Genomic DNA, 27,949 nt, shown 5'->3' on the forward strand with positions numbered 1-27,949 from the left:
CCGGCAGCAACGGGACGGAGAGGAAGCGGCAGGCTCTAGCTGCCTTCCATCGTTTCTTGTGTAAGAGTAGAGCAAGGGATATGGTATTGAAAATACACTTAGGGAGGCCGCAGATCTGTCGCTTTTTTAAGTACAGAAAATGATATATTATCTGAAGATTGTTCTAGAACTGTTCTTACGGGAGATGAACGCAGAACAGACCCCTGGTTTGGTACAGAGGCTCCCGAAGGCGCAGCACAGGAAGGGCCTGGGGCCTAGCTGTTCACTGACCTTGCTCCACGCGCCTGCGTTCAGAAACGACCCCACTCAGTACAGAATGGCGGGGTTGGAAGGGAGGTCCTGCCACCGAACCAAGCCCCTGGCCAGCGCAGGTGCAACTCCAGCAGGCTGCCACTGGAACGTCCCGTTAGAGACTCACCTGCTGTACACAGACACATCGCCTGGAACGGATGGAGCCCTCGTGATCAGCGGCACTCCTGCGAAGCAGCCGCTGCTCGCGTGCCACCAGACCACCCCAGGCTGCTTCCACCCCCTGCCTGGCAGAGTTCTGAGTCTGTTCATCTCGACCTTTGCACTGCTGCCACCAAATCTCCCCTTCCAGCAGCCATCTGCAACGGAACGACTGCTCTGCTTTGCTCTGACGTCAGTACCACTGCAGAGTGAACCCTTCTGCACCTGGATGAGCCCTGGGCTCTGCAGGGGGTCCCGACAGCCACAGCCGCAGCGACGCGCAGCGACTGGGAACAGCGGGCAGGCACTGGGTCCGGGCCGGGGAGGCAGCAGCGCGTCCCTCCAGAGCCCATCAATACGACAGAGCCCTCAAATTCATTTCGGTTCCCTTCACACCACATGGAATCTGCACCCCGGAACGCAAGCCCTCCTTCAGCTACAATGCTAAAATGTGAGAGTTAAAGAAAATACTCGTCAGAATAAAACTCCACCAGCAGTTTCAGTAATTCAATAATTTATTCATCTAAAAAAGTGTGTAAAAGTATATAGCTCTCATCCACAAGGTATATATGAATGACATTTAAAATGGAGGTCTTTATTATTATTGTTTCTTTTTATCAAAGTCTTTTTTTAGTGTATTGTACCAGCGATATACTGTAGATTTAAAATGAACTTCACATTTTTTTTTGTTTTCTTTCAAATTGTCGGCTATATATAAAAGAAGCTCACTGCAAAATGCTCAGAGAGAGAAAAAAAAAAAACAAAACCGAAAAGAAATTCAGAACTCCCCAGAAATGTACAGCTTTTACATTTAAAAAAGGTTCTGAAATATACATACAAGCATGCTGGACAGTCCCCACCCCCTCCCTCTCCCTTTAGCTCAAACAACTGTAATAATAATTCCGATTTAGGCATGAATTTCCAAAGTTAGAAATAAAAAAAAAAAAATAAAATAACTTTCTTCACTCTGTAGGAAAGCCAGGGCTTGTACATTTCAGATTAATTCAGTAAAAAACTCACAAGTAAAATAATGCATATTTAAGGGAAATATTATACAGAACTTTTCACACTGAAGTACATAAGATTTTTCTTTAAAATCTATTGCCATTCATTTATTTTGCACAAAAACGTATAAATATGTCACCAGCTTCTCTTAACTTAAAAAAATTAAATAAAAGACACCAGATGAAAACTACTCCTTGCTGCCCTTTTTGATTCGTAATTTTTGCTTAGAACCAGGTTGCTGGGGAAGAAACGCCCCTGGATAAAAACGGCCCATTTAAAAAGAACGAACAAAATGAGAATCCAAAGTTCAGATGAATCCTGGGAACAAATAACCCCCAAATGGTAAAAGATTACAAATGTCTACTTTACATTTTTTCCTCCCCAAGTTAAATTTTTTTTATACAAGTTTACAATCTTCATCTTTTTATGCTCTTCAAAAGGCCTTGAGAATTTTCTTTTCTGATTAAGAAAAAATAGTACTGCAATATTTTTAAAGTCAATTTTACACTGTACACATTAGATACAAATGGTTTGATATCAGATTTTTATTTTTTTTTAACCTATACATTGCAAAGAGGATCCCACACGGTAGGTGCGGTGCAGAGAACGGAATCATCCATTTACAGGTTCCTTCTCCGACTTCACCTTCTCATTACACAAGCGATTCTTTTTTTTTTATTATTTTATATAATTTGTTTTAAATGTTACATTATCTCAAGAAAAATACTTTTTAAAATCATAGAATTTCACTTTTTTTAACCAGAACACGAAAGTCTTTTGGAAGAACTTTAAAATTGGTAGTTTTTTCTCCACAGATAGCTAAGTAGGTCACACAGCCCGATCAAAGTGCCCGACCCCTCCCGTAAGGCAGTCCACGCCTGCTGCACAGTGCAACGACAAACATTAGAAAACGGGAGTTTAAATATAAACGCCTCGAAGCCTGGAATGAAGGAGTCATAAAAATACTTCAATTAGCCATTAACCTTTAAAATGGCAAGCATTTTACTACACAAAGTAACTTTTCCACCACAGTGGTATAACTTCAAGTACTAATTTAATGATATAATTTTTAAAAATTATTTCTTTGAAATAATATTCCTATAGTCAGAAAAAATACACCAGATTTGTAACTGATTTAGTGTAAACAAAAACCATATTTTTGGATATGTACATGGACGAGTCTGCCCGGAATCACAGGGCGACGTGGGTTTCAGTAAATACTTTCCTAGCATCACTAAATTTACTGGAAATATATTTCAATCGTAGCTCTACAATAGATTAATTTACCACTTTCCATTGGCCCTTACATCGGGCTTTAAAGTATTTCTCCTCCTCCCTCCCTCTCACCCTCTCCGTAGGTAGTGTTGTCCTTCATTCACCACTGGCCGTCGCTCGCTGCGACCAGGCTGCACGCAGGGGAGGATTCCTCAAAACGCGAGGCTGTCCTGGCCGGAACACCCTTCCCTTCCCCGCCCGGCCTCCGACTCTTACGAGCTTCGCTTTTGATTTCCAGGTCAGAAGAGTGAGAGGTACGGAGATAAATAACCCTACAGTGGAGCGGAGCTGGATTTTTAAGAGATTCTACTGTTCCTGGTCCTTTATAATTTAATCCCTCCCCTCCCCAAACCTAAAAATAAATAAAATGTCTCCAGACCATTCATATCTACATGGACAGGTAAGAAATGCATGCATTCATCCCAATCCACTCTGACAGGAACTCCAGGTAGACAGAAAACTCCAATATTTATACGAGACTACAACTGCGTGGGTTGGTTTTTTCTTTTTTTCTCCTGCAAAGTCCCAGTTTCTGACGCTCAAACGACAAAATAAGTTTTGGACAACCCAAACTGGTCACTACAAATTATTTTTACTCGCAGGGCTGAAACTGCTCTTGGTTGTGGATCAGAGTTCCTAATGCAAAAAGATACCGTAGTCTTCCTTAAAAAAATAAAATATTAAAAAAAATAATCACACTGACCAGTAGTTACTGGGCCACCAAACTAACACTGGCTCGAGGTTTCTCTGTGTTCGCTGTTCGTGGATGTTCCCAGATTTGGACTGAAGCTGCCAGAGATGTCAATGGGTAGTTTCGTTCCGCACACTGCAGAATTCACGTGTGCTTTCGGAGGAACAGAAGCACAGCACAGGACTGGTCTGAAGAGAAGCAGAGTTGTGATCTTTGCAGACTGTGGCACGGTTCTCGGGTCGAGGGGAGAATAAGCCAGAGGAACAAGTGCTTTTCTATCTATTAAAGTATGTTCATGATGGCATTGTACAACTGCGTGAGCACCACGAAGTGGACAGGAAGGCAGGAGCTGCGATCCTGAGTGGCAGGGTTACAGGTGAGCCAGGACAGTGCATTGTACTGCTCCAAAACGAACCTGCGAAGAGAAACGCACAGAGACATCAGACTGGGATCGCTTACTCCTTTCCTTCGTGTCTCTTCTGGAAGATTTACTTCAACTCATCTCTGGTGTCTCCTGGAGACAGTGCCCTGGGGGCTGCCTGGCTCTACTGACAGTGGTGGCGCTGGTGAAGTACGAAACTCCCTGAGAACGAGGAGGGAGGAAGCACAAATGTTTAGTTTCAGTGTGTTTGAACTGGAACCGAGCTATCTGAATGAGCCCTCCCCAGGACAGAGCAGAGACCGGGGAGTCAGAGAGCAGCTGGAAGGAACCTCTGCATTCAAAGCCTTGAGTCTTCAGCACCTCTAGGGATGGGGCTCCACAGCCTCTCTGGGCAACCTGTGCCAGTATCTGATTGCACTTTTTGTGTGGCCCTGTATCTGACTAGAATTGGTCATGTGGTAACCGGTGCCTGCTGTCGCTCGTTCTTTCCCCGTGCACCACACCGCACCTCCGGACAGCTGCGACAGCTCCGGCTTCTACGAGGATGCAAACTCAGGCCTTCCAGAATAACACAAACTCCACCAACTGTCTTAGATTAGGTTATCCTTCGCGTTTCCTGCCGACACCCACTGCCTGGTTAAGCGTCCGTGTTTGTTCACGGGTGCGTTCCACCCTGTACGCTGTCTCACAGCACAGATCCTTTTTTCAGTCCCCAGCAGGTGGGGTGGAGGCAAGCAGTCCTCCAGTTCTCCTGTACAACACGGAACACAACCCTGCATGAATTCCGGAAGAACGCCAATTCCTAAGACACTGCTATCAGGAGAGTACTTTGATCTCCTCCTATATATCGGCCTGGTTTGGTGACTAAAAACAATGACTGACGCAGTCCAGATTAGAGCATCAGCTGAACAGACCCGCCTTTGGGAGGCACACCAAGGTATCCACTGGGTAAGGCAAAGCCCGTTCTCAGTTTCCTTCACGTTGTTCGTACAGGAGTGCGGACAACTGATGAGGTAACCCTCACCGTCCCGCTCTTTGGGGCTGGAGGTAGCAGCTATAGCAGAGCTGCTTGCTGCTCTGAGACACACACGTAGGGCACAGCAGGGCTAGAAGCTGTTGCTAACGCTAAGAAAGTGTTTTGCCAGGTTGAAAAGGTCCCTGGGAAATTTCAGAGCTCAGTCCCCATGACCTTGGGAGGAAATGCCACACCTGAAAGGCGTTACCTCAAGACATCGGATGTAGTTTTAGAGTCAAGGGGGTGAGGAACGCGCTGAGAATTTCTGGCAGGTAGAAGCTCATCCGTCTGCGCTACAGAGATGTGGTGATGTAATGAGGCCTGTGCAAAGGAAAAAAGCACAAATTAACTCTTCACAGAGCACATACTTCCTCAGAGTCACAGTGAACAAACACACTCTGCGTTGGCTCAGGACAGCACGGGAAGCTGGCAATGCTCTGCTGAACCCACCATGACCATGTGTATTTTTCCAGGTTCCATAATGATTACATTTTTTGAATAAACTGACTTCTCTTTTTGACTGGAATCGAGGATCGTTAAAAACGAATGCTGAATTCTGTTCTTAATTTTATTCGGGGATGAAGTGATGAGGGGCAGCACCTGGGATGTGTCAGTGGTTCTTTCGGGACTTCAGCAACAACCCACTGCGATTCTTCTGGCTCTCCCAGGAGAAGACCCACCCCAGCACCACACACCAGCGGGGTGTCCAGCCAGCAGCGCAGCCCGGCTCCTGCTCTCAGCCCTTGCGCTTTCCCAGTCTGTCTCACCCCTCTCCTGTGCATCAGTTCACCCAGGAGTAGGAGAAGGATTTCGTACCGATCGGGCGTGGCGGTGGAGCAGGCCTGTGAGCCTTTCGAGTGGGCAGCCTCACGCACCACACAGCCTGCCGAGGCAAAACCTCTCATCTCTGCTCCGCCAATTACGGCACACCATGAGAGGTGAAATACTTCAGCTCAAAAATACTTAATCCAAATGAGACAAAGATGACTTGAATCCGTGCACCTCACATGCCGTACAAGCTTCCTAATTGCAGCGCCGTGCAGCACAAAGGAGACCGCACCACCTGCTCCCTGCACGGTGTACAAGTTACTGCATGAATTCCGCCCCTTGCTTTCATTAAAAATCGTCCAAACCCAAACAGCGTGTTCCAAGTCGAATTAAACGTTTAACTCGGCCTAGATCTGAGAGCGCAGTTGTGTTGGGCCGGGGGGGTGGTGCAGGGAAGGTGGCGGCTCCTTCTCTCTAGCACAAGGCTAGCACAGGCTTACGGAAGGAATTCATCAAGTCGCCTGGAGCTCTGCTGACTACGTTTTTACTGCTGGAACTGAAACACAGCCTTTGGATTACTCATTCACAAAAAAAAGGTAGTTTGAAGTTTAGCGTAAAACTTCATCTCTAGCTCCAAAAACACGTTGGTTTATTTTTCACATTATTTTGAGCTCTCCGTTCTGTAGGTTTAGAGAAAAGCACACGCTGCAGGGAAGCCTATCTGTGAAAAGCGCAGTGTAAGGAGCAAGGCTCAGTGCGTTGCTGGTGGAGGTGCTGCACTGAACACAAAGCCTGCCCACCTGACTGCCAGTCATGATTAACATCAGCCCTAAACCTCCGTATTTTGCATGAGGAAAGAACCGAGACATATTGAACACCTTTACTCTGATAACCGCCTGACAGACACGGACCAGAGAACGGAGTTAAGAGACTTGCAAAGAAGTTTAGTATTTGTTAATTAAGCTGGGAATGGATAAAGGAAGTGGTACTATCTATTATTCTGTATCTTGTTTGCTCGAATAGTTACGTGATGCTATTCAAGGCAGATTTTTCACCTTCTTTCCATGCTCCCTAGTTCACATTTTTTGTTTGATTCAAATAAGAAGCTGCATGACACGCTACAGGGATCAGGGAATCTCCAGGAACTGAACCAATTCTGCAGTATATGTCTCACAAGCACTTGCGATGCTGGGATGGAAGGTACGAGGTCCACTCTGACACTACAGACTCCGCTGGGCAACTTTCACAACTAGGGAAACAGAAATGGGTAGTAGATGCTCTATCTGGAGGCGCCTGCTCTCCTTTCTAACGTTTAATCTGTGTCTCCTAACTGGATTACGGCAGAACAGAAGCTATGTCCCTCCGGTCCTAGGCTGAAAACGAAAACTGGGACACTTCTGTAACAGCAGGCACAGCTTTGACAATGCTGTATTCAGAAGCTGCCAAACTATTCCATTTTCAGGTAAGGGCTTTAGGAGCAGAGAATTTAGTTTTATTAGCCAGCTATCTTAAGTGAATTGAAACCTAAAATTGCATTTCTGTTTCCAGTACTGTCACAGTTGTGACAGTAAAAGCCAACATTTTTAAAGAAAATTCATAGGATATAAATAGAATTCTTCTCCTTCCCCTGTGAAAGGACACCAAGACAGACCTTCAGGAAGAGGGGACACTGGTTCTGTGCCTGAGGACAGGATGACCAGAACCACTGCGGGAGATTCTCAGCTTTGGCAGTTGATACGAAGTATCCGAGAGCAAGAGGCTGCTGCTTCAGTTCTTCAGGGGCTTCTCTGGAAAGGAGACGCTCCCCTTGGCTCTGAAAGAAGAGTGGAAAAAGCAGGGGGTTGATTTATGTCATTACATCCCACTTCAGTAACATTAATTTGGTTTGCTAATTACTCAGTATTTAATCCCGTTCTGTCTGGTTATTACTGAGTTATCCTTTTCCCCCTGTAGCTGGGTACTCCAGGCTTCTGTCCCAGAATCACTTTAGATTCCCAAACTGCAGTGTTCACCACCCAGACTGAACCAAGCGCGTGGGGAATTGGATGCCACGGAGTAACCTGGAGGTTCTGGGCTCTGGCTGCGCATCTGAACAGCTGCTTGTGCGCACGTGGAGCTGACCAGTGTTGAACTGGAGTTTATAAAGCCTCACAGGCTTCTCCTGTACATGCCAAAGCCAGCAGTTTGCTCTGCACGCCTTCCTGACCTCGGCTAGAGGAAGGATGTGTTACACACTCCAGTACGGAAGAGCAGAGAGTGTCCGTCTGGCTGTGGGTGCTTTCTCAGTTACTGACAGCAAAACAATGCGACACCGGCTATTCCGTGCTACGGGCGCTTGGGCAGAAGACACTGCTTCATTTCTATTTGTACTACCAAGCGGGGGAACTGTGGGGAAAAGGAAACAGCTCTCCTGCTTCTCAATTTCTATCACTTATTCATTTATTTATATACTGTAATTTTTGCAGTATTAGTTACTCATATCCTTGTAGCTGGACCAAAGAGTTATTTGGAGAGGAGAGAGTTAAACAAGAAGAATGGAGTTCTACAGCCGGTTTCATCAGACATGTGAGCCGCTGCCTGTCAGCATATCTGTTTGTGGTTTTATTTCTGTAGAGTAAAACCTAGACTGAACCTTCCATACACTTGGTGTGAGCTTGCTTACCTCATCCTGCGTGTATACATACATACCCTACCTATCCTGAACCGTATTACCTAACCTACAAGGGTCTGCTTAGGTATCAGAGAGGGCGACTGCCATTCCATTCTAGGGTACATTCCTATTTTAAATGCATTTGGTTTTGTTGGAAACACCCTTTATTATTTTGCTTTTATTTCATGGAGGAAAAACGCAAAAGATGCCTGTGAAGTATTTCAGCTTGTAACTTACCCCAGAAGAACTGGGACAGCAACTTATTTAATCCATAAACATCTTTTAAGTCAACTGGTTATTAAAAAAAAGAAAAAAGAAGAAAGATTCCACTGCACAGAAACCTGCTTCATCAGAAAGCCTGCACTGCTAGTCCTTCAAGCAGATCTTTCTCCAACAGCGATATCTTGATCAGGCATCAAAGCAAGTTAAACACTCCATAAAGCTTGGAGGAGGCTGCAGCTCACCTGGCTGTGGGCCCTCGGAAAGCCTACCAGCAAACCTTGGAACTGGCTGCTGAGCAATCAGGCCTTGCACTGCTGAGCTGCAGCAATCAATTACGGGTTACACGGACGAAGGCTTGACCCTCCCTGACCCACAAGGTAATGATCACACGCTGCTGCTTTTTTAAAACCAAAAATTACACATCAATTACTAGGCCCTCGTTAATGGTTAAACTGAATTACTATGACGGGTTCATCTAGAAATGGCTTGTGCAGGTCTCTAAGCTCTTTGGTCATTAACCTTTCAGAGCTGTTCTTAAGCCACTTGGCTGGAGTTCCACTGAGAGTAAGTTTTGTAAACACATTTCTAGAAGTGGTAAAGGATAGCGATCGTTGAATAAACTAAATAAGAGAGAGGAATTGTAATGAGTGATGAGCTGTGATTTATGGCTGGAGGGTTTAGTAACAGAATTTAAAACGTTTAATTTGCCCACATACCCGTTTGAAATAACCAAGTGACAGTCATGTGCGATTATTTCGCCTTTGAAAAGTGGACTGGAGTATTAACAGAAGGTAGGGTGGCTGTGTACTGAGATCACTAAATACAGCATTAGCGTTTTTGTGGCTGGTGCAGAAGTGATTTTTCACTTGCGGGTTGTATTAAGCTGACTTTTGAAGCATTTTGGCAGAGGTTGCAAGGAAAACACAGGCAGGACTTTCTCCTTCCAGGTGGTGAAACAAACCCCATTTAGTCAGTCATTTTCAGGGAGGGAGAATTCTTTTCCTAAGAGATCTTACTTACATTTAGAAAAATGCAGTGCTTTGTTAGAGAGGCTGCATGAGCAGCATCGTTCACAGGCCAGTACCTTAGCTGTACGTGTACCTCTTGTAAGTATCTATTGTGAACTTCCTTTCATACCCGATTTACAGCTGCTCTTGAGGCTGTTTAAAGCCACCAGTGCCAGGCACAGATCCAGATCCAGTTACTTAAATTATGGCAGATGACTAAACCAGAACTCCCTAATGCATGGGGTTCTCTGTTTCCTGTATAAAAGTTAGCCTCTTTCTTTAATAAAATACTCCATTATTTAGTAAAGAAGTAATATGCTACTGCTTTAAATGTACTACTTCTAGAATAAAACCTCTCCACAGGAAATTATGAAGTGTCAAACTTCTACATACTGGTGATGGAAACCATTTTAAGAGTACAGCTAAGTCTCTGATGCAATTAAACGTACGAGTAAGAGAGTTCCACCAAACATGATCCAAATTATGCTAAAGCTGATAAAAAAAAAAAAAAGCCTTAAATTACCAAAAATAATTTGCATTTTAAGTAATCATTGGTGTTGGAACCAACTTTATAAAAGCCACTTCAAACAAAAATAACTTACAAACACTATGTGCTCTGGGCTAATTTTTACTAAGAAAACAACATTTGCATAAACATCCAGCACCTGCGGAGTTTCTGTGAGCAGGGTTTTATTAGTAGGAGAATTCTCTCCCTCCGTGCCTCCCTAGAAATCCACGTGAAGAGAGCTGTCATACCTTCCTTTCTCTCCGAGACCTGTCACTCCGTGCCAGGCATGTTACATACGATTTTCCAGGAAAAAATGCATGAGTACAGATTAAATTTATACAGGGTCATTAGATAGGTCTCTGCCACACAAAAATAAAGCTTCTCTCTCCTCTTTCTCTCTTCCCCTCAATTATCTTGTACGCTAACAATCAACTGTAGAGATGTAAATAGTCAATGCAGAGGCGTCTTCTACAATAGTGCTTAACCAGCACCTTCAATTTTAACGTTAATTCCTGCTTGCTGTTGACCTAATTATGTTTGAGAATCTACAGGAAAGAAAGATTTTGCTGCAGGATTTGGGTCTTTTTTGTGGTTTGCTTTCAGCAGCGTAAGCCCTGAAGTGCTACAGCCTTACCCTGCTGTGCTGGAAGTGCGACCCCACTCCAATGCCAGATGGCGATCCAGGGGAAGGAACTGGGGAGGAATTTGGTGAAGAGTGAAGATTCCCTGTTATTAAAATTCTAATGTCATTGTCCATGTCATCTGGGAATGGGAGGTCAAACATGTCGTCTGAAAGGAAAGGAAAGAAAAATAAGTTCCAATGTGCTGTACTCATTTTTGTAATTTACTACCATTCCCTTTCATTTATTATCAGTCCTTTTTTTTAATATACTGTTGAGACACCTGAAAGCATAGATAAACACTTTACTGTTTAATCCTCCTTACTACCTTTGCCTGCAACCGCACAGACTTGAAAGGAAAAGTTGGCAGACATCTACGAAAATCATGAATTTTAACAATGGTCATAGAGCGAACAAAAATCCCACCGTACCAGCTTAACAAAAATCCCAGTGGAACTTTGTAACAGAAAAAATGACAGCTCTCTGCAGCTGGTCACAGAAATCCATCAACAAAATCCTTGCAATACACCGAACAAACCCACGGCTGTTGCTCTCGGCACGTGCTGCTCTCAGGCTCCTCGTGCTGCACCAGTGCGTCGGCACGTTTCCTCAGAACATTCTGGGAGCCGCCCGAGCAGCCTGAAGGCCATCGCTCACAGAATCGGTACGGGCAGCAAGGCCCGCTCCACGCTCAGGCAACGAACTGACACGGTTATTTCAAATACTGCACCAGGATTTCCTGCAACGCAGCTTTTAATATTTTACTTTCATCTCAGAAATGAAATGCAGTTACGTTACCACAACTTGCTATTTTAATTTGGTTTATGTTAATATGTGGGAAGGGCGTAAAGATACAGTGAAAATATGTTTGCCTTCCAAGAGAAGTACATTCCATTGCTCCGTCATTTGCAACACAGAGCAAAAAATTACAAGCATCACAATATGGTTTATTTATAGGGGTTTTTTCCTTATCCAGATTTCTCAGCAGGCAAAGACGTTTTAATAGTATAATGACATTTAAAGTGTATTTTCGGGGACAGAAAGGGACAGTGGGAGCTGTCTGAATTAACTGGGTTAACTGGCATTGCAGCCAAAGTTACAGTAAAACACATGAAGCCCTAAACAAGAGGCATGTGTTTCTATGTATTAGAAATTATTTATCTTGAAAACGAAGAATTTACTCCGCATGACAATGGAAAAGAACGTGTGTGTCAGACTAATTTCTCCTGAAGTCCTAGTGCTGAAACAGGCAGGTGGTTGTTTTTCTCCATCTTCTGAAGAGAAATACTGGATTGCAAGAGCAATGCATTAACTTAGTTTATTAACTTCTGTCCTACAGCCTCGGTAAACGAAACAGAACTAATGTCATGCTCTGCTTAGCCCCCAAAGCATAAATGAGATGGCTAATAGCATAGGAAGCTGTTTAATCATTAAATAGAACAGAGTTAAGAAAATTAAATTTAACACCATTTTGGAAAACGCCAGTCCTTGTACCCGATTCTAATTAGCATCTGAAGCACTAAAGGGCAGGTTAATGCAGGTTAAATATTTGTCAGCACAGCATTCAGTCAGGATTCCGGGGCCTTGAAAGGACAGCTGCTTAAGTATTAAGAGAGGTAACTTCCCTTCGGTGAGGCCCACTGGAATTCCAGGAGGAACAGATCAAAGCGGACCCTTGCATTAAAAATAGTGGGCCTTTCTTCCTCCCTATACTGTAACTTCCTTCTTCAGCGAATGCGTCTATTGTAACGTTTGTAGCTTAAACTAAGTTTGTGATTTTTTTTTTTTTTTTTTTATTTTTTTTTTTGCAGTTGAAGTTCTTGATGTAAATTATTTTACAATCATTTTTAAGGATTTATGGCAAACCCGTTGGGAAAATACTTATTTGCTCTGAAGTATTAACCAGAGTCTTGCTGACACAAACTGCAGGGTTAAATACGCTTGAGAAAGCATGCTGCTATCATTACGAATGCTTAGGTTGGTCTATTTTGCCTGCTTTACAGGAAGATTAGAGTTCTACAACAGCTACCTCGCTCCTCACAAGCTTTGTACAGAACAGGGCAGGAAGCAAGCCACTACTCTAACAGACAAGTTGGCCTGATGAAGTCACAAGTCAGTCACAACAAGAAAAAAAATTTTATCGTCCGTGCCATTTTGTATACGGATTGGTCAGTGTCCCTTCTGGAATAAATCGCTACGATCACCTGAAGACAGAGGTCAGAACAGCACCGTGTATTGTCCTGTAACTGTATGGTACAGCGGTGTTCCCCTGGAATCACATCAGGGCGGCCTGGCGTCCGTGGGAGGACGCTGGTCTGCTCCGGTTCTATTCACGGTGGTAAAGCTCTGCTTGTGCTGCGAGCAAGCGACGGAGCATTCGCGGGTGTTTCCTCTCGCACCAGACACGTGCTTACTCACCGTTAGTAGGGCTGAATCCATCCTCATTGGGGTAATTTGCGGGTGCCACCTGGATAGTCGCAGAGGTTGGGAAAACCAGGATGTGCGTACAGGAGGCATCCTGCGGGGTGTTCAGCTGGGACGACTGCAGGTTCAGCGCAGTGCTCCGGCCAAACACTGAGCCCATAGTGACAGCATCTTCCAGAACAAAAGCAACGACAGAGACGTTAATTTGCACCATCTTCAAAATACGTGTTCTGTGTTCAGCTGAATTTCTGTACCTCTCATCTGCTTTGCAAGCTGATACATGTGTTTAAAGGTTCTTATCTTAAAAAGAATACATTACTGGAGAGCATGAAATTAAGATCACAAGTTGTACAGACAGTGTTTAGCTCTGAATTCCCATACAACGCCCCACCTTTCCTTCCATTCTGCTGTCCCTTAATCAAAGATTTACTTGTCAAATGAGCAAATTAAATTTTTTTTGACACACGCAGATCTGTGAAATTATGAAATATCCCCCACTTTGGCTGACCTGAAAAAAGCATCACTTGCCATCTATTTTCTCATGTTACAAAAATCTCTGCTTTGAAAATTATTCAACTTCATGAGTAATTTTCAAGCTCATTTAATTCTGTTCCAAGTAGTAACCTTTTATTTCTAAACTAAAAAGAACAGAGTAGTTTGTAAGGATATGTCACCATGTACATTAAAAAGTACGTGCTTATGTAATACAATAAATAACTAAAGGGAATCTGAAAATTTAATTTTCTTTCACCCTAACTCTGTGGACTGCTACTTACAATAGAACTCTCCGAATAACTTCGGTCTACGCAAAGGCAAGTCAGTTTATCCTTTCTCCCATTTACACAGACTCCTAGTTTTTCATGCTGCAGACTCTTCCACGCTCTGCACTCCTCCTTGCGTGAGGGCTTCTGCAACATCACCTTTCAGCTGACGAGACTGGTCTAGCTGAGAACATCACCTCGCCAAGGAAAAGGGCATCGGCTGGACAGCGGTGGACAGTCATCTTTCCTCCTCGGAGCCTGCGCTCCCAAGGCAGCACCTCTTCATGGTAGTTTTGGGAATTCTGCTGTCTCAGCCTATGTTCTACCAGTTAGCCACGCTAGTCAAGGCTGTGTTGTTGGTCTCAAAAGTCTCCCAAATCTCCCTCTCTATGTTAACATGCTTATGTGATAGGTAAGATAAAAGCAGAAAAGCTTCACTGGCATTGAAATGGTTGGAGAGAATTTACCTGGCATCACAACAAATGATCCCTGTGGCTCCATGGCAACTAAGCAGGCACTGAGGATAGAAGGAGAGTCTGCTGCGGAGATGCCACACATGCGGCACACCTCCTTCAGCTGTTTGCTGATTGTCTGCAGGGAACATTCCCCAAGGAGGATACTCCAGTCTGAAATGAGTAATATTACAATAGAACATAAATAGCCAGCACTTGCTTGAAAACAGCAAAATATTAATAACACTTTGCATCTCTTTAACACTGCACTATGTTGGACTCCCTCCCCGTGTAAACAAGGTGCACGGCTCTGCAAACCGGCACAGCTGCAATACTTGAAACGCAAGCAGAGAGATATGAATCCACACGCCCAGCATCAGAGAAATTTTGCTGAACTTTGGTATGAACAAAATACACTAAATAAAGCAAATTTCAGTGGAGGTGCAGATATACATTCCAGAAACTACGTTTAGCCATTGAAGTAACTTCATGTCTCCAAAAAGAGGGAGGGAGTTGCTGATTACATTCTTAATCTGTTTTCCTGCCTTTGTTCTATTTCACTGCTGTGGGTGTGATGGACACCAAACTGCCTTACTGGGGCAGGCAACAGCTCTTCTTCCCTTCATGTTCTATATGGGAGAAGGCATTTAATTACTGCTTTTCCCCTCCCTAGAGTATTTCTTTGTGCTTTCAGAGTGAATTGTTATTTATTGTGCTCTGTTTTTCAATTTTTTCCCCATCTCACGCAATACAGAATCCCCTACAATAAGCTAACCAGAGGAATTCATGTCTCCTTCCTCTATTAAAGCAAAAGGACAAACACTCGTGAAATATCTTTATCCTCCTGTCTAATTTATCTTCATGTTCTAACTCAGGAGATGGAAGCAGACTGAGAGCACCCTCTCAGAATCTCATTTTCTTCTAATCAGTTACCAAACAAAATCTGAATAGTGGCCACAGCCATTAGGAATGGAAGAAAAGATGCTGCATGCACGTATTTAAATCCGTGAGAGGACTCGCTGTTGAAGTGAACCAAGGCAGTCCCTGCCCTCGTTGGACTGAGGCACCTCACCCACATCTACAATGCTCCAGAGCTCCCTCTAAGCTCCCACAGAGCTGTCAGGAATGTGGAATCTTTCAAAGGCTTTGCAGGCTGCAGAGAGTACCTCATTGCTCCTTAACAGTTAATTTTGTATAGCACAGAAAGTAAAATTTTTTTTGTTCAGTACTTTTTTTGCAAGAATGTTGTGTTTATGTTGAAGTTTAGGAGTCAGAATTGAATCCTGTTTCTGTTTCTGTGACAGGATAACTATTGTTCGCATCTTTTTCTACCATCTTATGAAACCCGCGACTTGCGCTTGGAAATACCCTGTGCAAATACCAGCTAACCTGCACGACACCTACGCGACGTGAGGGAGTAACGCCCAACCCAGTGTACAAACACGCCAACTGTTTATGCAAACCAACACAGAAACGCAGTGCTGGGGCTGGGTTATCACTCTCCAATTTCTGGTTTTAAAGGTTCCGATCAACCCGTAAGCTGTTCTGCCTCGCACGCTAAGCCATGCCTGCGTTCCAAAGCCACGGGCAGTGACAGCGCCGACGCATCCTACCTTTCAGCTCCCCGTGGCCGAGGCGGCCGAGCCGCCCGATCACAACTCTCCAAGGCAGCGATGTCATCTGTACAATTCCAATGCACCATTCCCAGAGCTTCTGCAGACCGATTTTACGCGCAGACAACTTGCTCCTCCTTGACCTGGAGAGTAAGGAAGGGGAAAAAAGCAGTAAGAGGGGAATCAGGGCCAATATTCAGATTTCTATTCTATAAAATTATTTCACTGCTTGCCCTCCGTAGGAGTTCTTACAGGTCGGCGGAGTGCCTAACTTACCTTTTACTAACAAGGAGCAGAACAAGTATGTGCTTGCTCTCGGTGCTATTATTGCAGTGACACGTGAGAGGTGTCAATATGCTGAGCAACATACCAGTTGTTGTGAAGTTTTACAAGTGCTACCTACAAAGCGTAGCAAGTGTAACTCAGTAACCTTTTTCCTCTCCAGCTTATAAGTTATAAAAGTGCCAGCTGAAATGTTACCCCTGTAACATTACCGTGATCCCACCAGCAGGAAATAGCATTAGAAGGGATGCGCAAGTAATGAGAGCGAGGGAAGACAACTATACAGCTAGATCTAGTGTGAAAAAGAAAGGTTTCTACCTGTTTGGTAAATCAATATTAACTATGCAGGTTTCCAGCAATTCACCGTGAAGGTCAGTGCAGGATGCCAGCAGCCAACGCTGATCGTGAGACAAACAATACCCAACGAAAAGCACGTTGTATTTCTGACTGGCCTCTCCAAACGTTTCTCCCAGCTCTGTCTGCTTGTCTTTGATGGGTGCCAGTATGAAAGGAGGCGAGTATAGCTGGATGGGGCTGGGCCTCTGCAACAAAGTCAACGCAATCATCAGCAGATACAGCGAAAACTATTTAATGCAAGAAGCACACAAACACTGACTGGCAGTGAGTACAGAAAAATGCAAGTTTGAAACAAGACATAAATTCAAGGCATTCATAGTCAGGAGAGAGACTGGGAAAAGGGTGATTAGAGACAATTCATTTCTGCATGTTAAAAGTGATGCACTTCAAAACTCACCTAAAGATTTTTTTTTATATACAAAGAAACTAAGGTATGAAAAGGGTCTTTGGGCAGGGTGATACCGATCTCTGACACAGTCAGGAGTTTAAACCCGTTACTCTGTATATCCTTTTGCTAGAACTGGCAGCATCTGCTCACCTGTGTTCAGACACATACTGAACACCTACAGAACAACGGACAGCACGATCTGCTGCGAGGCACCGAGTGGTCATGTACGGTTTTCTACCTGGCATTAGGTACAACACACTCTCATGAACAGCAGGCATGATCGCAGAAGTTCTTGAAGCCTTATAGCTCACAGAAATTCAATTTCAGAAATACTTTGGTTTTCGAATCAGAACTGAACTAATCCATCAGATGTGCTGTACATGTGCTAGTGCTTATCTCTAAGAAACAACCTACCCCTCACCCCTCAGAAAACCAACATGTAGAAGGTTGTAAGAAATCAAAGCCATTCAACTGCATTTTAATGACAAGCAGAAGCAAATGAGTATTGTAAATAATGTGTAGTCCTCTGCAGAGTCTGACAGTAATAAGCTATTAAATCCATCTGTTATTAAAAAAAAAAAGGTAAAAAATCATGAAATCACAGGAGGCTGAGACTGGAACGGGCCTCTGATCACCTAGTCCAATCCCCCTGCTCCAAGCATGGTCAGCTGGAGCAGGGTGGGCAGGACTCTGCGTATCTCCACCACTGGACACACAGGTGCTGGATGTCATCTCCAGGACGGAGACGTTCAGCCTGCCGGGGCAACTAGTTCCACCCACTCCTACACTAAAAAAGGTTTCCTGTGTTTTTTCATTTAAGCTGAATTCCTTGTATTTCAGTTTGTGCCCACTGCCCCTCGTCCCATCACGACACCGCTGAGAAGAGCCTGGCTCCATCTTCATCACTCCCTCCCATCAGGCAGCTGCAGACATCAGAGCCCTCCTGCCTAGACAGCTGCAGCGCTCTCGGCGATGCTCCCGTCCCTTGTCATCCTCGTGGCCCTCTGCCACGGTATGGCTGCACGTCTTGTCCCGAGGAGGCCCAAACCAGACACAGTAAGTCCCAGGTGAAGCCTCACCAGTGCCGAGGAGAGGAGAGCAACCCCCTCCCTCGCTCTGCCGTCAGCACCTTCCTAACGCAGCCCGGCGGCTGCTGCCGCCTTCACTGCGAGGGCACGGTGCTGGTCCAACAGGACCTCCAGGTCTTCTGCAAAGCTGCTTTTTATTTGGTTGACCCCAAACCTATCTTTGCTTTATAACTCCTCTCTGAAGAAAAAACATCAAGGGTCTGACCAAACAAGCTCAATCATTTTGAATGGTCAGGGTATTTTCTTAATATTTTAGGCAAAGTTTGGAAGTCTGCAGTGCAGACTGACAGCAAACGCGGGTAAAATGGACAAAGCAGATATCTGATGAAGTAGGCTCGATGCAAGCTGCTCATGAAAACATTTGCCCATTTTTTGGTGTCTTTTGCCTCTTCGGAAAACTAAACATGAAATGCAAAGTGCAAGTTAATCAGCTTAGAGGTAAAGTAAGTTACGGTGTTTTCTTAGAGACATTAAGAGGCATGGTATTTCTGCGTAAGTCACTTTCTACAGCAGCCTGGCAACAGTGCAGAAACATTAACTGAAGGGAGGGAGAAGCTTGCACGGGTCTCCCAAGTTTATTGCTCTTCCCCTTACACCTAAATAGCTTGAAGTATGGCTGTTGGAACTTGCTGCAAAATCCACCTTGCTGAACAGCTACCTTTCTGAAGGGAGCAGGAGGAGAGAATGTGAAGAGGAGACGCCTGGGGTTATGCTGCTTTTAGAAATTTTCAGCGAGAGCTTATGGTTTTATGCGAGTAATGAAACGTGCTGATAGGCTGGTTTTATGATGATTTTGAAACTAGGTTTTTAAACCCTAACAAGCATGTCTTTATCCCAAGGTAAGTGTTTAAGTGTTTAGCTGGTCCATTAAATCTAAATAAAACAGTCATCATTATCTTTCAAAGAATGACAAACATTCATGGAAAGCAGGATGGATTATTCTTCTTTTGAAATCCCTGAAATTCCAGAAACAGGGTTTGAATATTTACAGTTTAAAAAACAGATGAAAGATAAGCCCACTGAAATAGGGGGATTTCTCCATTACCTCAGGGAATTAATATAATATCTGTAATTAGGCACAGGAACTCATTTCATATATATGCATAGATACATGTAGATGAATAAAGGTTGGACATAAACACTTTCTTGTAGGCCTACCATAGACTAAAACTACAATATGTCTCAGAATCCCAAGTAACAGCACACGTTTTCTCTTCCTTCACACTGAACTTTAACCTTTTACTTTAGGACTCAAAATCTGAAGCTTCAAATGTTTTGAAAGCAAGGAGCCTGACATTTTTCTGACTATTTTCTATTTACCAGTAGCTTACCTTTTCCCTTTATATTGTCAGTGTCTTCTACACCATGAAAAAAATACTTCTAAAAGTATTTTCTCTACTCTTTTTTTGCTATTTGAGAACAGCGGGTACAGTTTATTAGCAGGCTTTCCTTTTCTTGACGGCAGCACTAACCTCAGGATTTTTGAGGGTCATCTCAATGCTGGCAGCTGGCCCGAAGCCTGTGAGAGACTTGATGTGAATCTGTGTGGGCAGCGGCCTCCTGCACTGGCAGTACACCGAAAAGGCCAAGGACTTCAAGTGCTGAATGTAGAAAACCTGTTCATCCTTCATTGTCTGCAGCATGTACTGGCAAGGCACAATCTATGGAATTCATATGAACAATAAAACGTGACTGAAAGTCTTCAAAGAGCCGTTTGTTCATCTCAAACCAGACACACCCATTCGTTAGTCATTTAACAACCACGACACTTTGTATGTGGTGTTCAAATCTCAGCATTACAGCATCTGGAGCCTCCCGTCAGGGCCACTGCCCTTCTGCACGAGTGGCTGCGACATTCAGCAGCGATGTTCCCCGACACAAAACGGCCGCTTCCATCACAGTGAGACATTTAAGGCTGCAAAATCTCTGGCAAAGCCAAGACTCCTGCAGCCCAACACAACGGAAGAGTCTCCTCACAGGGCAGCAGTCACTGAACCGTACGGTAATACAGCTGCAGTGGCTGACAAACACAGCTTACGAGGAACCCTCCGTGAATTTTGCTTTCTGTGACAGAAACACCACTGGATGAGAAACCCAATCAGCTACACAAAAAGAACAGACTGCTACATTTTTCTGAAGTCCACTTTCTGATTCATATTGCCATTTGGGAAGGGCACATAATTACACGTATAACACTTAGCAAAGTATACCACAAGTAGTAACCACTAGTGGCTTTTAAAAGCAATACCCTAAAAACTTAGGAGTAGTTTTATTTTTTTTAATCCTTGTCCAAAACCATACACCAACATTCAAACGTCTTTAATTTTTTAAAAACTTTTTCTGATCAACACCTTCCTTTGCAGGTAGCCTTTACCGTGTAACCTCCGTGTTCTGAACTGTGTGTTTAGGCAGGTTTGCTTCTGCAGTCTGTGGTCAGAATTAGAAGCTGTTTGCTGTCCATGGGGGAATCAGCACTACAGCGACATTCTTAAAGAAGTCAGAAGTCAGATTCTCTTATAATGATGTGGGGTTTTTTCTCCTTTTCAATTTAGTAAACAGCAGAATCTCAGCAATCTTCTGCTACTGTTCAGTTTTATTTGTCTCAGCGAGTAATGTGAAGTAAGACACTTCAATTTACACGTTGAAGCAGCACGAAACGGAACTGCAGTAAGATTTACCTGAGAGGTTTGAGTTTGGTGGGTGAGACCTATCTGCACAGCAAGAACAGGAAGGAGAAAGGGCACAACATTCCTTCAGCAGTAAACAAAGCGTAACAAAAATAAGCTTTTCAAATCAAATCCTTTTAAAAATCAGAATGAAATCCCTGTAAACTCTTTTTTTTTTTTTTTTTTTAATGTACTGTTGAGAAGTAGAATGACCTACACACAGCTGTGCAAACATGTTTTCTTTTGAACAGTGGGATCTTTGGAGCAGAAACTGCCAATACAAAACATTTATGTTGTATTTAAGGCTGTGAGACCCAAACAGATTCTTGTAACAAGTTTTTTTCAGTAGTAATAAAACTTAAGTATCACAAATCTTTTACTATTCTATGGTTCTTGCTTGAACCATTATTACTTCAGTAGCATCGTCTACTTCCTAATGTGACTCTGTGTTTTTAAAATGCAACTTCTTTATCCAAGAATTTCAGGAGCTAGCTTTTCCATTCTACATGTGAATTGTAATAGATCTGTAAACATTTGGGTTTGATTTATTTTGAAATAACTGTATATTCGTGTATACTGTGGTACAGCTGTGAGAATATTGTGCTGGCAACTATATCCTGTTACCCTTTACTTAGAGAAAATTGTCTACAATTTTTACTGGAACTGGAAAAATGCCACATATTTTGAGAAACAAACAGTAAGTGCCCAGAAAATAAACAATACTTACAAAGAGTTGGTAAGGCCATTAGTTGTCTTCTACAGACTAAGACAGAATTTCAATATACAGTTTATATGTTCTTATATTTCAGACATCACGTTATCAGTGGCTATTTTATTTTTAGTATCTTCAGGGCTGAATCAACGCACTTGCCTGCAGCCTACCACAGTAAGAAGCTGTGAATCTGATTTTCAGTTCATCCCCAAGCCTAAAATATCTTGGTGACCGTTTCAGCCATCATTTCAGGGAACGATGAGGTCAAGATTACCAAGAACAACAAATGTTTTCCATACTCCATTTGAGACACTCTAATAACTTCCAATTCTTTTTTTAGTAATTCCAATTAAAATACTCGTAAGCCAAGTTGAGCATGCATGAATAGGGCACACAGAAATCACTCATACGCTGCTTCTGACACGTGTGGCACACGTACCCGCATAGCTTGTGATCTCTGGCCTCATGTTCTCCCCCCCAGTTATTTAGAGTGAGCCACTGGGAAGGAGGCATGGCAAAATGCAGGCAGTCTGGGCAATAGGCCAAGCTCTGCTTCTGACTACACAAATTCAGTTCTTAAGTAATTCCACAGTAAGTAACTGCTATTATATGCTAAGTTACATGGTAAATTATTTTTAAGAAGCAGATAATAACAACACAATATCTAAATTATGCATTAAATGTCTGGTTTCACATACTTCCTTTGGATTAAACAGTATAAATCAGGAGAATACAAAAGGCAAACAATTCAACATGCAAAGTAATCAAAGGAGCAACTGGACGTTTTTGGCAACGGTGACCCAAGTGGCAACTGAAATAGTTGCAGTCCCTCTTCAGGAAGCATCAGGCATATACGCTTGCTAGAACCATGCAGCAGATCTGATGCAGGGATACTGTGGCTGCCTTAAACTGACTTCTTCATAAAAACAAAAGCAAGTGGGTTTTAATATATGGACTTGTACTGTCAACAAAATAATCTGCAAACAACACCTAATTTTTATATACTGTCTTCCATTTTGCACCTTTTACTATAGCATACTTATCAAAAGCATGCTGGGATAGAATGACTCTCCAGTGAAGATTCAGAGGAAGGTAGAATTACCTGGAGAATGAAAGAATTCCTCATGTTCTCAGGCAAGTTATCCAACATTTCTGTGTAGCATCGCATCAAACTTAACAGCCAGAAGTTGGTTGAGGCAGATTCTTCATCTGCAGTGTAGGTGAAGGGATCCACCATGTAGATGACAACTGCCGGAGGATAGGCATTGCTGTCTGCAGACTCTGCTTCGGTGGGAATCCCTATTCTCTCCCTCTCTGTAACACTAGAGACATACACGCCGTTAAGTTCAAAGGCAAGTTACAATTGTTAATTACTGGTTTTCTGTAAAGGTTTGCAAGGCTGAAGCAGAGGAGGAAAAAGAGGAGTACTCAGTGATTCTTACATTCAGAAGCTGAATGTAAAAAACTGAAAAACATGACATCGGTGATTGTGGAGAGATGACTTTTACTCACAGCAGTTCTTAATCCAAAATACCTGTTATTAATTATGCATTAAAGATGTGTACCATAAAGTCTAACGATCTCATTTAATGCAATCAGAATAGATTATGTCTGAAGAATATGGAAAAACTGACTAATATTAGCTCTGTGCGTTCTCTTTTGATGTACGTGCATGCCTGGGTTTTGGTGATGTTTAGGGTTTTCTTTTGGAAGAGGTGGAAGGGGGAGAGGAGGAATCGATAACTGAGGAAAAGTGCCAAAGTCATACTCAGAGGACTGAAATCCTCTGTTCAGTTACAGAAAAGGTTCCTTTGGTAACGGAAGGAGCAACTGAACACGTTTTACTTGGTAGAGCGCTCCTCCATGCCTCAGCCATGAATGGCAGGCTCCACATCTGCAAGTGATAAAAAGCAGCTCAGAGCTACATTGTCAGAAACCATGCTGCAGTGGATAAAACGGTGTTTTGCACAGATCCAGCGAACAGATGGCTCGAGGATAACCCAAACTACAACAGGATGTCGGCTTTTCACTTAAGATACAGGAACTCCATAACATATATCATGACTATTAGTAATATGCATTATTATGAGAGTAATGGAAAACATGCTCACTCAGGAAGTTACTTACATAAGATGTTAAAAAACCTTTTCCTAATTTCTGTATTTGATGGATGACTATTTATAATGAAGTCATTAAAACAGCTGTACCGCTAAAATTTGTTTTAAATTAGCAGTAATATAATCCTGTTTCCTGACCTCAGAGTATACCTGCTTGCAAACCAACACCTGCAATGCAAGCAAATAAGAAAATAACCACGGATCGCATTTTGTGTCTGTTAACACTACAGGCCCGATGGAGTTGCCCATGCAAGAGACAGCCATGCCACGTGAGAGATCCTCCAGTACCTGATGCGGGCGGGACAAGCTGGCAGACGCGGCACAGACCCTGTGAGACACCTTGTGTTTTCCTGGTGCTGCAAGTGCAGGCCAGGTGGGGTGTCCTCAGGCATCTCGGCGGCACTACAACACCCGTGTACATGCAGCTGAACCGAGCTTTGTTTCTTGCAATGAAAAAGGGGAGGTTTGTTTTTTCCAACTCCCCTTTATCAGTAGCTGCTACGAGCTGCTCCATTTACAACTGGTCAGTAGTACCGCACATGTCAGAGGGCCCTCTCCTTTCCACGATTTACATAAAGCTTAAAGGTTATGAGTTGTATGAAAGCAAGAGGACAATGGATTTAAAGAGAATTAATTACTCCCGAGTCATTTGAGCACTTCAGTAACTTACCCTTCCTGTCCTTCTTGTTGCTGCTGTGGTAAGTTTTGACCTGCTTCTGCCTCTCCTCCAGGACCTGTGCTGCCTTGCAAGCGTTCTGCTGTGTTTCCCCCAGTGCTGGTGGTCTGCCCTGAACCAATGTTCCCACTAAACCCCAGAGCGGAGGTAGTGGTCATCTGGTTAACGCTGGGCGTTGCAGCAGATGCCGACAGCTGTGGCACAGAGGATCCCGAGGACGAAGTGCTGCCAGCTGGAAGGCTGCTGGTCCCCCCACTGGGGGTGGGGTTAAACGAACTGCCCGTTGGTGCTGCCCCGGCACCCGAAGAACACGCTGCATTCGAGGGCACTGGCCCGGTGCTCCCAGGTACTGTTTGCGTCTGGCTTGCTGGCGCGGGGGTTTGGTACTTAGGCGGTAGCAGTAGGCTGCTGTCAAGCTGCAGAGTGGCTAAGTAAGGTGCTGAAATAGCATGGAAAGAGGAGAGGACATTAACAAGTCTGTCGGATCAAAGTGAACTGCATTCACCATAAAGTCACACAATATTTTCTGCACTTTTAGAATATTCTAAGTGTATACAAATGCTAAGTGAATATAATCTCCATTATAAATATTTAGTTTGGAATCCATTCTTCAAGGTTTCAGTTCTAACTGATAGGAATCAAATGTCTTTATAAACAGGACTGTGCAGTGTTTCGTGAATCAGAGCTGGTACTGACATGTCATTATCTCTGGCTAGATTGTGTTGCGGTAACAGCTTTATATAGTGCTCGGCTTTGCAATCCACTACAGGTTATCTTTGTCAGACTGAACAATTAAAACCCCTTTTTACCTGAGCTACAATAATAGCGAGCTTTAATATAGTTATTTCTGCTCCTCAGTATCAGAAAAAAGAGAGATCAAAGTGATTATTTTTAAGTAATAAATGAATAAAAAGTAAGTAAATGAGTATTTATGATGTACTCCTGGAGGTGGTAAATCACCAGCGGGGGAAGTTTCGCGCACTGCCCCTGCCAGACGCCCCGGGTGAGAAGTGGACAGCCCAGTTCCTCGAGTGGCTGTGCACATGCTACGTTTTTCCGCATGTAAGCTGGGGATATTTGTTAAGTAGTGTTGTAATAATTCCTCCTTCCCAGTTATGTGGCAAATTAAAACTAAAAGCAGACTGAGCGAGGCAATGGGGTCATTTGAGACAGGCGAGTCCTGGCCTGTTCTGCCAGGCTTTCCTCAGAGGGTGGGCAAGTAAGCTGCAGTCTGTAGAACTGCCCGGCTCATTCTGGTGTGTTGGCTTGAACTTTGTTCCAAAACCAGATCACCAGTCCTCCAAGTAAGTAGACTCAGGAATTGTCATGCCTTTTTCAGAGCAAAGGGAGTAAGCACTTTTCAAGAAATCACTTAAAAGTTCCTGGCTGTTTTTAAACAAAAAAATAGTTTGCACAGTTCAGCTCAAGCACGCCACGTTTACACGGCTGGTGTTCCACGATCACTGCCCGTCTTGCTGCCCAGCACTTCTCAGCAGATGTATTTCCAGTGGCGTTTTGGACAGGTCTGTGCCTTGTGCCAAGATCCTGTTCCTCCGCCATACGCACAACACATGTGGTGTTGCCTCTGGATCCATCGCGGCACGGCACAACCATTGCCCTCTCCAGACCAAACCCAGGAGCAACATGAGATGAGTCCAGGGACTCAGCCAGGGCCAGTCAGCTGCTAGCAACCCAGCAAACTTTATACCCTTCCATTTTATACCAAACTGACTTTTCTGGAAAGGTAAGAATTGGCTTTTGAATCTCTGACATGATCACCAGACTGATAAAAAAACAATAAAACTTCCTGAAGTAGGCAAATTTACCATGGAAGTGATTTTGACATTAAGATAAAGCCTCACAACACCTTTTTCATTTTTAAACAGATTATAATCCGTACCCTAATAAATGTCCCCTGATTCCACCTACTACAAATAACCTCTGAAATACCTAGAGAAAACACCACAGCCTTGCTAGTGCCACGGTGGACTTACCTAGGTGATGCCGGCAAACTTGCGCATAAAGTTTGAGTCTGGAATGATTGTCGCACTCCTCCGTGCCCCATGGCTGGCTGAACCACTCGCTCACGAGCTCATCCGTTAGCTTTTGTGCCACAGTCTTTCCCACCCGCATAATCCCATCACGCAACACTTTGCAGATTGGTTTGTGCTGGCCAAGTCTACACATCTGGTGAGGAAAGAAGAAATGCTTTTAGTAGATGCCAAGCACCTGAACAAGTTACGCAGACTAGTTTGTAGCATAAACCCTTTACTGCCAGCACAAATCTGGTGGCTTCTTCATAAATATAAAACCAAAAGGCTACGTTTATCTGTTGACTTGAGTTGAACTTACAGCAAAATTAATGTTACAAAGTAATCTTACATATTCAGCAGTCCACAATGTGCATGCTAAAGAAAGGAAACGGTTTTATCTCCAGCCTAGCAATTACAAGAAAGCAACAGTTTCTTCAATCTACTCCTTGCTCTTTAGGTTTGGTTGGGCCTTCACGTATTAGATTGCAACTGTATTACTATTAGCATTATACCCTCTGTAAAGTAAGAGGATGTGTACTGGAAAGAGCAGATGGCAACAAATACCCTGAAATGCACAGAGCATCACAGCAGAACTCAGACAGTACGCTTGGATTCTGAAAGTGCAGAAAGTCCTCAGAATGGAAGAAATCCTTATTCCAATAATTATTACTTCAAAAAACATGGATTTCTCCCAATGAACATGCAGCAGAGCAGAAATGACACTTAAGAAGCAGTAATTCAGTGTGGTTCCTCTTTCCAACCTCGTATACAGCACTCAAGTCCCTGAAGAAAGTTTTCGCTCCATCGAGCAAGGCCTCATTTTCTGGACACACCACGATATAGGCAACATCCCGATGGCCCCCGTACGGGTCTAGCAACAGCCTCTCCCAGAACGGCAAGGAGAATGGCGAGATTGTCAGGAAGTCCTTGTCATAGCCCACTAGTAAAGTCGGGATCGGAAGAGGCTCAGGAGATTCCTCAGAGCCTTCAAGGAGAAAAAAAGAGAAAGAAAACATGTTAAAATAACAGGTTTAACTGCAGTGGGCTCTCTGATGTACCGTGAAGTGGGTTCTTTTGCAGGACTATTGGAAATCACTAATCCCTTGCCATGGTGAGTCTCCTACAAGTTTGACCATAGAGTGGAAGCAAGTATCAAGGCTGCACCATGCCTGACAAACCATGTTCTCCCACAGTCTTTTTCCTTGGGAAAAAATATTTAATAAAGGAGAAGAAAGATTTATATCGTACTTAAGAAATGTCATAAAATCAAAGTTCAGTCAGCCAAAGTAGAGGGAGCTGATCCAAGCACCATTTAAACTTTCCTAGAAATCTGCAATAAAACATCTTTCAGTATACTGTAAATACATGTATTGCCCTTCCCAAGGCTTAATCTCATGGTTTTACTTTGTCATAACCATAACCACATCTCATGAATTCCTATTCAACAAAAAGTAATAACATGAATTCATAAAATCTGATTTTACAGTTCTTCATCTACCTCTACCTGGTTGTGCAAAATTAGTAAGTGAAATGGTCAGGCAAACTTCTTCCCAGGTACACAATATGAAGCAAAGTTATCATAATTCTAAAAGTGGCCTCCTGCTCCTCTCCATAGAAGCACTCCCGGGCACCTGCTCTCACAGCGGAGAGGATTACGATCCAGTTTAGCATGGCACCTCCCAGACACCGTGCTCATCGGAAGAAATACTGTTGACAAAAAAGACATTCTTTACTGTGAGGGTGGGGAGGCCCTGGCCCAGGCTGCCCAGAGAAGCTGTGGCTGCTCC

At 43.6% G+C, this 27,949-nt stretch overlaps 1 protein-coding gene across 1 annotated transcript in view; it reads right to left on the reverse strand.

Moving 5' to 3' along the window:
• Positions 1–947: 947 nt before the first annotated feature.
• MED13L (mediator complex subunit 13L) overlaps positions 948–27,949 on the reverse strand; it is a 196,980-nt gene continuing 169,978 nt past the window's right edge. Inside the window, exons 19-31 of the mRNA XM_075434301.1 lie at positions 26,924–27,147; positions 26,124–26,316; positions 24,124–24,568; positions 22,439–22,658; positions 19,431–19,619; positions 16,444–16,667; positions 15,844–15,986; positions 14,246–14,404; positions 13,012–13,188; positions 10,608–10,762; positions 7,238–7,399; positions 5,027–5,139; positions 948–3,836 (exon numbers count right to left, since the gene is read on the reverse strand). Coding sequence (XP_075290416.1) covers positions 3,704–3,836; positions 5,027–5,139; positions 7,238–7,399; positions 10,608–10,762; positions 13,012–13,188; positions 14,246–14,404; positions 15,844–15,986; positions 16,444–16,667; positions 19,431–19,619; positions 22,439–22,658; positions 24,124–24,568; positions 26,124–26,316; positions 26,924–27,147 — 2,537 coding nt within the window. The 3' untranslated portion in view covers positions 948–3,703. The remainder of the gene's footprint in view (positions 3,837–5,026; positions 5,140–7,237; positions 7,400–10,607; positions 10,763–13,011; positions 13,189–14,245; positions 14,405–15,843; positions 15,987–16,443; positions 16,668–19,430; positions 19,620–22,438; positions 22,659–24,123; positions 24,569–26,123; positions 26,317–26,923; positions 27,148–27,949) is intronic.

The sequence above is a fragment of the Opisthocomus hoazin genome, chromosome 13 (assembly GCF_030867145.1).
Source record: "Opisthocomus hoazin isolate bOpiHoa1 chromosome 13, bOpiHoa1.hap1, whole genome shotgun sequence".
NCBI lineage: Eukaryota > Metazoa > Chordata > Aves > Opisthocomiformes > Opisthocomidae > Opisthocomus > Opisthocomus hoazin.